General features: G+C 39.0%; 1 protein-coding gene across 3 annotated transcripts in view; it reads left to right on the forward strand.

Annotated features, from left to right (window-relative positions):
* The first annotated feature begins 418 nt into the window (after nt 1–418).
* PSMA1 (proteasome 20S subunit alpha 1) overlaps nt 419–13,574 on the forward strand; it is a 416,885-nt gene continuing 403,729 nt past the window's right edge. Inside the window, exon 1 of one of the 3 annotated variants that reach the window (XM_044082794.1) lies at nt 419–500. In XM_044082794.1, coding sequence (XP_043938729.1) covers nt 498–500 — 3 coding nt within the window. In that variant the 5' untranslated portion in view covers nt 419–497. Of the gene's footprint in view, nt 501–634; nt 665–1,303; nt 1,331–13,574 lie in introns of those variants that run through there. The other 2 variants (XM_044082790.1, XM_044082793.1) reach the window with 2 other exon arrangements.

Genomic DNA, 13,574 nt, shown 5'->3' on the forward strand with positions numbered 1-13,574 from the left:
AACCTTAAGTCCCAGTTTGGCCGCTTGAAAAAGATGGCATCCTCAAGTGCAGTGAATTGCTCATGTTAATTCGCTTCGCGTGCGTACCTCATCTTACAAAATAAACTTAAAAAGTGGCCATGATACAAACACTATTCCATATATCACTGGACCATTTCTGGCTAAGATGATTGACCTCGTTGTGCACAAAATGAAGCACAAGCGAACTGGGAAAACTCAGTTTGAGAAGATGTTACTAACAGCCTGTTAGACATTATTTCACTCCACTGTTATTAATCCTCATAATCTGTAAAAACACACTCATTTGAGAGATTAACAATGGCTGAAAAAAAAAACAGACAACAACAAATGTTACGCCCCTCACATTAGTTTCTTCCACAGTTTCACTTCTAATCTGCTCGATGATTCCGTTTTAGATTACTTCACCTACACTTTAGTGAAAACTAATCAAACACCTATTCACTGCTCTGTTCACTTAGCTTGAATTCGAAACCAAGATGGTAAGTTGCAGTAGAAGTTGTGAAATTTACTTTTTTGTCAAATGTTTGTACATATTACAAGTAGTGGTACTGTGTTCTGTATGATATATATGCATTAATAAGTACCTGTGGTGGTTTTAAAACTGGTAATAAGAGTGATGAGGCAGAACATGTCAAGCTTTTTTGTAAGCGAAGATGAGACAGCATTAAATGAGAAGAATGTTAAGTAATTGTTGGTAAAAAACCTTTCGTTTACAGTTATATTGCTTTGGAAGGATTTCACCTGTGTAGCAGCTGCTGGGGGCTTTAATTGATTTTTTCCCCAAATTGTTTGTTTATAGCACTTTTAACGTTGTAGGAAGTAGGCCCATATTTAATCCTTTCTGCTGTACAGCCTGAGTAATTTTACTTATACAATATTTTTAGTAATGTTGCAGTATACGCGTAAATGGGACGTGTGTTTATAGTTGTGGTTTTAATGTGTTTTGGATATTGCTGACAGCAGGATGTGTTGGTTATGAGCGTAATGACAAGAGCATACCTCACAAGTGTACCTCATTATGAGGAATTCTCATTTTGAATCTCGGACGATATTTCACATTGGAAGGGTTTATCACAAATGTATATATTTTTTTAACTTCTGTTTATGGCAAAAATAATGACTTATAACGAGTTAACAAAAGAATTGTTTTGCACGTATTACGTGTCACATTTTAATGTAACAATCTTAATTTAAGTTGTTAGTAAGCGCCCCACTGTGAGAGGTGGTGCTTCGGATGTTGGACTTCGAAGGTTGAGAGATACGGTCAAATTCTGTTGAACTATCAGTTCATATTTGGATGACTTGTAGAGTGAGTTTGTGTCAGGAGTGTGCGTTGTTGCTAAGGTGTCTTCGTGCTGTTTTCTCTCTCTTAAACTGGTTGTAACCCCTTTTGATCACTGCCCTTTTAAGTAACTAATTTTTATGAAAGTATTCGTAGGCGTGTTTTGGTTAGAGGTTAAGGAGGCTGCTAGCCCCCACTTATAAAAGTACAGTACAAATCTGTGTAGTTTAGTACATGTGCACTGTTACGGTGTGCTTGAGTGGTATTTATGAAGGACCTTTCTCGGGTTTCATTACCTGTATCTGTTTATAGCATACGAATTATTATTGTTCTTGGAACATCTTGTTAAGTTTTTTAGCATTTGGGTTTTACTGTTGTAAAAACTCTGTATAACACCCGAGGAATGAAACCATTCATAATAAGAAGCAGAACAGCAGTCTATTTTTTAAAGCAGTAGTTTCGTTTGCATTCAGTCAGACAGCATTAGGTTTTTGTGGCACTGGTCTCAAATGAGAGGAAAAATAATTATTTCAAGTACACTACACTGATCATATTTCATGCAGTCAGAGTAATTTAGAGAAAAATGTATAAAGTCCTTCAAATATGCAGAAGAGCAATGTTTCCACAGCTCAACTGTATTGGTTAAACATTCACAGGCAAAACTTACGTAGCTTTCTTTATCATTCAATCCAGGATATCCGTTTATAGAGAGACTATGCAAAACTCAGAGGTGATCTCTGCTTAACATACAAGGCCATGTCAAACCCAGAGCATGTTGGACATGCTACACTTAAAGAAATCCCAATCCCTCAGAGACGCACACTCCAGGGATCTAAACCTTGTCATCACAAATAATGCTGGAGGGACAGGTTCCTGACCCAGAGACTCCACAGACTCTGGAATAGACTGCCCGTACAAGTCGAGCAGAGTGCCTCTTTGGCCCTCTTCCAAAGGAACCTTGACGACTGGATGGGAGATAGGAAATTCACCCTGGCATCACGTCAGTTGCCCTGCTAGACAAGGGTTCAGGGAAGTAAATACAGTGGGAAGAAATAGCCAGGGAATTGTTATTGCTAAGGTTGCATAGGCCCTAGGGCTGATAGCCTAGTACAAACCTATGAGATCGCCAACTAAAAAAACGCTTATCTGTGAAGAAAAATACTGCACATTTGAGGCAGAATAACGCTGGTATAATCCAATCATGATAGATGCCATCATGAAAGCATTTTTTAGCAGCAGATTTTTCATGTGCAGGGACCACTTGATGAATACTCTTAAGTTTGCTTTAAATTTCATAGGACTGATGATAGGCTACTTTATTAATTTGCAGTATATTTTTGTTAGCAAAACTTGAAAAGATTGATGTAAGTTATTTTAACTGTTCACATCAACAAATTTATAAAACAAATATTTTAGAAAATACATACAAAAAGTAAAATGTTTATCATATAATATTAATTAACTGGATTTGCAAATTGTGCAGAGTTTACTCACTTGTGTCTTGTAACACTACTTGAGTTTTGCTTTCATGGCCAGATTCTGCTACTCGGAGATGCTAGTACTAGACAGTCCACACCCATAGTGTTAATGATTGTTTAATTAGAAAATGGGATTTGGAAAAGAGGGCTGGTTTGGTTAAAGGGGCATACACACAAAGTTGATAAAACTGTATTGTTAAAACTTAAGAAAAGAAATGGCAAAAAAAAAACCTTTAATTGAGAAACAGTATCCTAGAACAAAACAGGGTGAGCAGACTGACCTACTAGTTATTAACTAAAGTTTGTACTCCCTGTTTTTATTACTGATGTGTCAAGAGCAGGAGAGCAATAGAATATCTGGGAGACGTCATGTAACCCAGCTTGGTGAAGTTTAAGCCTTGTAAAATTGCATTTGGACTGCACAGATTAAAATGTCTTTGTTTAGGATGGATTGTTGTTGTGTCTTTCGGCCTTTCCCGGTTAGGGGTCGCCACAGCGGAACTCCGGTCTGCTAATGATTGGCAGTAGACTTTTACGTGCCGAGTTGCCAGCCCTGACACACAACCTTCAACGAAGGTACGCCCATTCGCTCATGTCTCCACACAGAAGACGCTCTAGCTGAGAATCGAACAGGACGTCTTACTGTGAGGCGACAACGCTACCGCAGCACCACCACCACATCGTAAATGTACATCTGGCAGTATCTCACTTTCTGAAGTGCTGAGTTACTTCATGCTCCTTGATATCTGGGTTCTTTTATAAGACAAAAGCTTGTATAACTGTATTTTATGATTTAAAGTAATTTGAAACCTGCTGGGAGTGTCAGTGTGTGTGTGTGTGTGTGTGTGTGATCTGTATGTATACAGCCTTTTTAGTGTCCCATTCCAGTATTATGTCTTTGGGCAAAGCCGTGGTGGGTAGTATATTCACTTGCAGCAAATGTTTTGGGTGTTATTTGTTGCAGGAGTCATTCTAGGAAGTAGCCTGCCAGCTTCTTTCAGTAATTGTAAGGGTAACTGTTTTGACATGTGGAAGATTTGCAGCTATAGGGCATTTAGTCAGACAGATTTGCAGAATAGTGTTAGTTTCTCTTTTTTCATTTAATTTATTCTTCTGACTGTATTAGCAAGACGTGCAACTCAACTCCTGGAAAGTAATGTACTGAAACTCTTAGAGGTATTATCCAGTGTTTGCATCTTGCTTCCTGGAAGTTGCACCATTTGCATCATCAGCATGTATGACTGCATCACTGTTGTTGTGTACAGAAATTTCTTGTAATGGAAGAATGCTGAATGATTTGCCAAGGACTGGTTAGCTTAAGGTGCACAGAAATCCCCTGCGAGTTTTTACCTACGGTTCAGTAAGACCGTCTCTAGAGAATGTTTGAGGTTTATGGATAGTATTGTTTGAGGGGTGGGGGGTTAAGAAGAACCTGGCAGATCATTGCAACAGATATGGCTCAGTTTTGTCATTGTTAACCATAAGGCTCTTGCGTACTAAATATACATATTAGTTGACTGTGCTCAGAGTACTCCACTTAAAGGTAAGGCTTTCAGCAGTTATGAATGGTGCAGTTATGCATTTCACTTAGCATAGTGCAGCATTCTTAACAAAACACAGCCTCAACCAAGCAAAAAGGATGCACTTTCATTTATATTAATGAAGTGGTGTCATGGATAAATCATTTTTTTTCCTAGCACGTTGAGTATCTTAGACAGAGCATTGCATATTTCTGCAGTATTAAAAAAATGTTTTTTCAGTGATTGTTAGGATTATTGCAGATTTTTATTAATTTTTTTTCACAACCTATCTAACCAAATGAGGACTACCTTGCCAAAAGTAAGTTAGGTGGTAACTTTGCTTTAAGACCTCAACTTAACATCATCTAGTCGATTAGAAGTGGGGGTGTTACTCATGTTTTAATCTGGTCTGTTGGGTGTTTAGGACAATTTAGTATTAGTGATAACAAGATTTAGTGCATTCAGAGTACTGGGAAATACAGCAAGTATTCCCTTTTTAATGCTAAAAGTTTGTAGTTGAATGAATATGTTTCTGAGAATGGCACTGCATTGTAAAACAGTAAGTTTTTTCTTTGGCTTGGTTATAAGCTTTGCTAGAGAGGGTTCAAGGGTTAAGTCAGGAGGAAGTGAGTTCCAAATTTTTGCTATGTAATTGGAGAATACTGAGTCACCGGCATGATTGCAGGATTTAGAGGTTTTTGCCATTAATTTATCAATAGATCTCAGTGGTCTGGTTCAGATGCAAGGGGTAATTAAGGGTTGTATACCTGGAACTCTGGTTGGTTAAGTATTCTATGAGCCACTGTAAGCTGAATGTAGAGTAGTAGGTTGGGGAACTCGAGCCATTTTAGTAGTTTTAGATTTTTGACAGTGATGTGTGCAATAGGTAGCCCCTGTAAGTAATCTAGCTATATGGTTGTAGCAGACATTTAATTTATTTAGTTCGGTTTTAGAGAGGTTAGTGAGAATGGGGGAGGCATACAGAAGTGTGGAAAGTAGGTGGGTGTGTGCTGTGTTGGTTCTGGCCAAAGGGGTTAAGAAGGCTTTGTTTCTGTATAGCGAGCCAATTTTTTTTTTTTTTTTAACATGAAGGTCAAATTTCAGACTATTGTCAATTAGTACCCCAAGTAGTTTGGTGTGGCTATCTGGGGATGTTATGGTACTGTTATTAGATGTGATTCTGAAGATGACCTGAGGGGAGCAATGGGTTGTTGGGGAGAACAGCAATAACTTGATTTTGTTGGCATTTAGTAGTAGATGTCTGCTATAGAACCAGGTTTTGACTAAGTTAAATGTTTTCTGAGTCTGGAACTGGAGTTCTGGGAGGGAGTTGGCTGAGCAGAGCAAAGTAGAGTCCTTTGCGTATTGTGTACAGGTAGCTGACTGTAGATCATTAACAAAGATTGAGAATAGTAGAGGACCTAATATGGAGCCTTGTGCAACTCCTAATGAAACGGGTAGAAGGGTGGAGAGTCTACCTTGCCAGATCACTGCCAGATTTCTACCTTGAAGGTAATGTTGAAACCAGTTCGTAGTATGATTATGTAAGGAAAGTTTACGAAGAGAGAGTATTAGCTTGTTATGCTTGACCATATCGAAAGCTTCAGAAAGGTCTAAAAAGAGAGCCAATGAGATTTTACCTATGTTCTTATTCTGGTTGATGGTGTCTGTGAATGATAGCAATGCTGTTGTGGTGCTGTGATAAGGTCTAAAGCCATGTTGTGAGTTTGTTTTGGATTAGGTAGTGCATAAGCTGGCAATGAAGACACTTTTCCATGATTTTGGCTAATGGTGAGAGGATGGCTATGGGCCTATAGTTGGATAACTCTAAAGAGTTTCCAGCTTTATGCAGAGGTATGACATGTGATACCTTCCAGATGCTGGGAATGGTGGCTTCAGTGATTGTCCTATTTATTAGGATAGGGATAGCGATGACATCAGCTGCCAATTGTAAGTATTCAGCTGGGAGCCGGTCAGCAGCAAGGGTAGTTGGTTTAATTTTAGTCAAGAGTTTTCTAATGTAACTAGGAGGGACAGGTTAGGTTGTAAGCTAAATGTCTTCTTGTTATTGGTGATATTTATTTCCACACAATCTGTAGAGGTGTCTATCCGGCTGGAGAAGAGGGGGTTAGTGTGGCAACATTGCCAGGCCTTAATATTTTATTTGTACCTGCCCAAAACTTTTGTGGTTGATTTTGATGCTTAGCTAGTAGGTTATGGAAGTAATCTCTTTTGTCTTTTAGAATAGTTTTTTTTTTTTTTTTTTTGTCATTCCTAAGTTTCCTGTAGTAGAGCTGTTCAGAGACAGATTTGGTGGTTCTGCATTTGGACCAGGCTGAGTTTCTTTCAGAAATCTTTATTTTGGTACTTTTAGTAAGCCAAGGTGCTGTTTTAGGTTTAGCTCTGGAAGTACGTGGGGTTGCATGTGAGTCTAGGATAGAGAGAAAGGTGGAATTAAAGTAATTTACGGCTTCATCTAAAGGCAAATGGTGGAGTATGGTCCAGTTACAAAGACTTAGATTAGATTGGAAGCTGTAGGGGATTGAAATTTTTTTTATCCCTGATTGTCTGATAAATGGGCTGATGGATTTTATTAGTTTTGGTCTTTATGATAAAGATGGGGAGGTGATCACTTAAGTCATCTGGGAGGGTTCCCGAGATATAATTCTGAGGTTGTTGGTTAGTGAGTGTCCAGTCTAGGACTCTTCTTTGTCACTCTCTCTTTATTGAATCTAGTGGGAGATTTTATTAGTTGGGAGAATCAATATAGGTTAATGTGGATTGTTGGAGTTTGTGAGGAACTTAGGTTCCAATCTGTGTTAAAATTCTGTAGAATAATAGTTTCTTGGGGATTAGCGTTAGATAGTCCATTGAGAATACCTTCCAAGGTACCTATATTGTTACTTGGGGGAATGTATCCACAGACAATATTGATATGTTTCTATTGTTAATTTTAATTTTGGCAGTTAAGATCTGGGAAGGTCAGGGGCTACTTTGATCATTTCATGGGTGTTTTTATATAAGTGCTACCCCTCCACCCTTTTTGCCTATATGGTCAGACCTTAGAATGTTATTAGCCTGGGGGGAGAATTTCATTGTCTGTTATGGCAGGATTTAGCCAGGTCTCTGAAAGACCAAGACTGTCTGGGTTGTAGGTAGCTAGGAGAGCATGTAAGTCCTGTAGTTTGTTTTTAATGCTTCTAATGTTCAGATGAATTATCATGAGATTAGATAAGGATCTTTGCTAGAGGTAGATGGGAATAGTGGGATTGTTGAATCTGCAGGTGTTATTTAGTTGTCCTGGGTTAGGGTGAATGTCTCCATCCTTTAGAATTGTAGCCTGGATACTTGCTATAAGTTTGGTTAGTTTGAGAATTAAGTATAGATAGCGTGTAGATTTAGTAGAGGTAGGTAAATCTTCAGCTTTATTTCTGTGATTAAGTGGCTTGTAGTAGATTGGAATATTAAGGTCTAGTTTATTTGGGATAGTGCAACTGGGTAGGAATGTTGTGGTCTGGGCTTTGGGATAGTCTTAGCCGAGGAGGTATTGTTTTTCATAGGCGGTTTGGTAGTATGCACCTAGTAGAATGGGGAGGAGTATAAGTAGTGTTAGATGGTTTAGAGGGTGTGCTCACAATGATAGAGTACATCTTCAAGGGTTGAATAAATGGACAGTGAGTAGGAGGGGTAAGATAATTGGTAGTTGGAGATAAAGAGAGAGAGAGTAGTATAGCTTGGGGATTGGTTGAGGGACTAGTGGGAGTGGATAGATATAAAATTAGAGGTAGTGGAGGCGGGTGAGAATTGGAGGCAGGATGGGGGAGCGTAGTGAGCCCGAGCGTAGCGGGGCTAACCACAAAGCAAACGACTGCAGGCTTACTACTGTTTTACCTTAGAAACAGCCCATTTCTGTAAGTAACTTTGTTTAATTTCAGCAGACTTCCTTCTGTTTTTTACCTTATGAACAGCCTGTTTCTGTAGGTAACTTTAATTTTTGTAAGGAATGTACTTATTCCGTACTTCTGCAGAGTAAACTAAGTATAGGGTGAGGGGGATCCTGTTAACTGGCTTACGTTTTTTTCTTGCTATACTGGAGAGGTAACAGTCTGCGCAGTGTGCAAGCCAATTTATATTGGGAATTCACGAAGTATTAAGCTACTTAAGCAGGTCAGTCCCGCTTTGTTTTTTGAAATGAAGACATACGCTGCTTATGTCAGTATTCAGATAGAGTGTCTGTAGCAGGTAGTTTGGGTTGTTGCTTGAAGGTTGCAGGGCTTTGATTCAAATAGAAAAGATCCGTTGACTCAGAGATCGAGGAGCAGAGGAAATTCCCTTCATAAGGATGAAAAGGGTGTTTGAAAATGGCGCCAGTTGTCATATTGGGGGGAGAGCAAAGGTAGTTTTTCTATAACTTGAATCGCAACTAAATAGGGTAGTTTGCTCTATTCTACTAGTCTAGAAGGCTCTGGCTGTTTTGACATGTATTGCATCTTTTGTATGAACTCTGTTATAGGCGTCTAAGCATCTGTATTATTAGTTTATTTGACAAGTATTTTTACAGAAGGTTGCGGAGGAACAAAAAGGCAGAACGTGTCATTGTAGCTGGTCAACTACCCCTAAATAAGTGAATGACCACAGAGTGGCGAAAGACATTTTGGGAGTAGTTGGAGATTTTAGTAGAAAATGGAATAACTGAGAATTGTGTGGAGAATTAATAACTGATACGATCTGGTGGAAATAATTTGTTCACTGTAATATTTAGGAAAGACCACTGAAGCATGTTGGAATCATGGGAGATTTAGTTAAGTTACAGATGGGAACTGACCTTAAGAAATGGAAAGAGTGCTTCAGAAACTTTAAAGGAAGTAAGTCACAGCTTACGGATGTTCGCACTTGTCTGATAACACAGTTGTTGCTAACAGTCTCTCCTAAGAAACCACAGTGTTGCTATAGTCCTGGAGTTTGATTGCACAAATGTCTTGGATGGAGCTTCGCAACTGCAGCTATACTGTTCTACCTTTTGTCTCAGGTGAGGTGGGTAAAAACATTATGAGAATGTGCCAGTGGAATTTCTTACTACGGGTTATGGTGAATTTGGCAGCTGTGTGGCCTTACTTGACAAGTGTAAGCTATAGATCCTATTTAGAACAGGCAGTACAACCAGAATGTTTTTGATTTGTTTTGAAGTCTCTGTGCTGTATTCCATAAGAGGTGCTTAGATACGTTAGTGAATTAGCAATGTGGCATAAGGTGGTGTGCACTGCACTATTGATTGTGCTGCCATTTGGATAAGGTTTAAAACTAAGGTCCCAAATTGTTGGTAGCTCAGTTGTTGGTAAATGATTTAATAACACTTAATGAAATGGGTAGGAGGTCTGTTGATATTCACAGATGCACAACTATACACATTATACAAAACATATGTAATGAAATGGGTAGGAGGTCTGTTGATATTCACAGATGCACAACTATACACATTATACAAAACGTATGTAGTATTTATGATATTTGCAAACAGCTTTATATTTCCATTTTTTCCATCATTTCTTAAGATTTAGTCCTCCCATTCTTTCACTCACAACTAAAACAAAATTTTCTGTTTTTGTAACTTCCTACTTATTATATGGTACTATCTCGTTACATTTTGCCTTCCACATGAACCGTGTGTATGTGTGTATATATATATATATATATATATATATATATATATATATATATATATATATATATATATATGTATTTGGAGATCTTCTTGCCATAATTCTCCGTTCTTAATGTTAAAGATAATATATAATCTCCATATAAAATTATGTTAATATTCAATTCAGGCACCCCTTCATTCCTTCCTCATTTATAATTTATCAAAAATGTATCTTGATCTCGTATCTAACAGAGCAACTCATTGTTTCCTCTAATCCACATACATTACAGTACCTGTCTTCATAAACATTTGGTCACAGTCTTAACTAGTAATCTGTTTACAGTCTCCACAAGAAATCTTAAATGTCCAAATTCTCCCAAAGCTGTTGGACCTTGATTTATTTCCACTTCTTGTGTTCTCCTCTAAGCCCTCCCAGATGTCTGTCCAATAAAACTTTTCCTTGGCTACTTATACTACTTTCTCTTGTTGCTTAGTTAATTCTCTTTTTCCATACTGAGATTTCCTTGTAATACTCCCCCATATCTCCAGTAGGATCCCTATCAAAAGAGCAGATTACCGCAATATCGTATGTCAAAACAAGGAGACCGGAATGACAAACATTCCAAGTAATTAAGCCTCACATTAGAAAAAAATCAGAATATCGAATAGAGCAGTTGAGGCATTGTGCGAGCCAGGTGTACAGCTGTCTTTGAGGTCTTGCTCATTCCCACTATATTTAACATAACAGGGTGTATGGGGGGGCACAACCCCCCCCACATGTGTGGTACAGGGGGTTTGCTGTCTTGCGAAAACTTTTGTTTGGTGTAGCCTAATGTGTGCTTGTTCGGTTTTCTTACTTTTGCTGAGAAGAGGCTTTGTTAATTTGAACGTTGGTCATTCTGGTCTCGTTGTTTCAATGTTGTTGAAATTCATTCTTTTGGTAGTGATCCCTCCACTACTGCTCATAAAAAAACTGTCTTTCGGCTTTTTTAAAAAAATTGTGTATCATAACACCTTTGATACCAAGCTACCAGTATTGTATTTTGTAACCCAGTAAAGATGTAATGATAAAGCAAGTCCAATCCTCCTATATCTATGTTGTTATACAACACACTCCTTTTAACATGAGTCAACATTGATCATGTTATTCCAGACACCACACACAACAGCTCCGTTTCCAAATTAGAAGGAGCATACCTTGCCAATAGAACCCAATTTGCTCACTGTAACTGAATGAATTAAATACACCTTTTTAAAATTAAAGGATTTTCACACAGTATTTTTTAACAGCTTTTAAGAACCCTTTCTATTGAGCCTCTTTTTTTGCCATTTAATTTTACTTCTTAACACTTCAGGTTCCTTGATAGTAAAATATGTACCTGCTATCTTCATAGTAAAATATGTACCTGCTATCTTCATAGTTTCTGCAAACACTTAACTTTTCTCCGTGAATATCCCTAAAGATTCATTTTTTCAACTAGTTTACATGCTGTGTTCTTCACCTTTTAAGACAAGATCATCGGTGTGCCTCAACGCAAATGTACCTGCAGACATGGTGTTATACACCTTAACACTGGTCGTACCTGGCAAGGTATACAGCTATCGTCTATGTATCCAATCCAGACTTTGTCAGGATTTGCTACTGTACACAGATTGGTATTAACCTTTTAAGTAAGCTAACTGACATTGATTCCTGGATAGCTCTGTAGTTTCCAGACATCCTCTGTCATTGAGACCCATCTAAAACCAGACGTTAAAAGCTGAATAAATTCTTCCAGCGGGTTCTACCGTCCTTTGAGTTGACATGACTGTAAAAAAAGTAGGCTGTGTCACCATCCTATGTCCCAGTAAGTCTACAGCTAATTCTGTATCCATATGCGATACTCTTTTTCAGTAATGCAGAATACTCTTGTCTATCTTAAAAAAAACTGTTTTTCCCACAAAACCCTGTTCATCATAACACCTTAACCAGTGGTAGTAACATGCCTACCAGTGAATACATGCTGTCTGGACATTATCACACATCCCTCATGAAACATCTTTGTAGGTGACATAAACATGAAGTGGCAAACCAGACTGTGACTCCTCGTCTCCATTTTAATGTTTACCTAGCTCATACACTTCAGCTCAGCACAACAAACACATCTACTACTCTCTGTTGTATTCTCACGACTCATCTGATTAACCTATCGAATTCTGGCATCCTAGCAGGTACCAGTGGTGATCACCATGCTGCTTTTTCATTTGGGTAGCAAACACACTTCAAAAGTCACCTTATCCTACTTCGGTACCTCATGCTTCATGTTGCTGTCCAAGAGTATAATACAGGATTTCTTAATATCCTCGGGGAAAAATCCATATTAAGAAAAGAAAAAAAAAAAGCGGTGAAAGCACACTGTGCCCCCCCCCCACTCTAAAAACTAGGCAAAAGAGAGAGAGGTTCATAGGTTCATACTAGGCTATCTGCCCTGGGGCAATTATAAGCCTAGCCCGATTCTGTATGGCTTACGCCACCCCTTGATTTGAGTATACTGTGCCCTTTTTAAGGTTTAGTTTACTGTGCCTCTGTCTAATAGGGACACGGGAGTAATCCCTGGGACAAACCTACGATCCCCCATCCACTTATCGAGATTCTTCTTGAAGAGATTCAGTGAGGTGCTCTACCTCACATGAACTGGAATTCTATTCCAGAGCGAAGGGAGCCTCTGGGTTATGAACCTGTCCCTCCAGCAAGTTCTATTTCTTTCTGTGCTGAGGTTCAAGTCCCTCGAGCGTGTGGCTCTAAGGGATTTAGATTTACTGAGGTGGAGCATGTCCATTAATTCTGGATTTGACATAGCTTTGTATGTCAGGCATAGATCGCCTCGAAGAAGGCGGTATGCAACTGAGAAGAGCAGGAGTTTTTTTAACCGAGCAGCATATGGCATCTGTTAGAGACCCTTGATCCTCTTGGTGAGATACTTTTGGGGTCTTTCTAATTGCTGCAGGTGTCGGGTAAGGTACATCCCAAAAGGGGCATTGTATTCTATGATGGCCCTGATGAGGGATGAATAAAGGGGCACGATTACCTCTCTTGATCTAGATGTGAAACCCTTCGTGATGAGGTGGGCTATGTAGAAGGTCTTTCTAACCACTTTGGCAATGTGGTTTTCAAAGGAGAGATTGCTATCAACTTGGGTCCCCAGGTCCCTAATAACTTTCTCTGTACTTAATGGGTTTCCGCCTATGTGGTAATTTGTGGGCACATTGTTTTTGCCAAAGGGTATGACTATACATTTTTTGGCATTTAGCTTTAAACCATGGCGCTGGCACCAGTTATCTGTCTCTGTGAGACCTTTTTGAAGGATGTTTGTGTCAGCTGGAGAGTTGATTATGGCGCCCAGTTTGCAGTCGTTTGCGAACTTGGTGAGCCATAGTCCTCCCACGTTTGCCTGTACCTCGGAAAAGTATATACCGAACAAGAGTGGTCCCAGGACAGAACCCTGTGGGACGCCACTTGTGACCGGTTTCGAGTCTGACATGGCTCCAGCAACTCTGACTCTGTGGGTTCTGTCTTTGAACCAGTTTGCGACCCATCTTGTGACATAGGGGTTTATATTTAAGCTGGATAGCTTATCTATGATGCCCGAGTG

This window comes from Protopterus annectens, chromosome 9.part0, assembly GCF_019279795.1.
Source record: "Protopterus annectens isolate FY-2018-M chromosome 9.part0, PAN1.0, whole genome shotgun sequence".
NCBI lineage: Eukaryota > Metazoa > Chordata > Ceratodontiformes > Protopteridae > Protopterus > Protopterus annectens.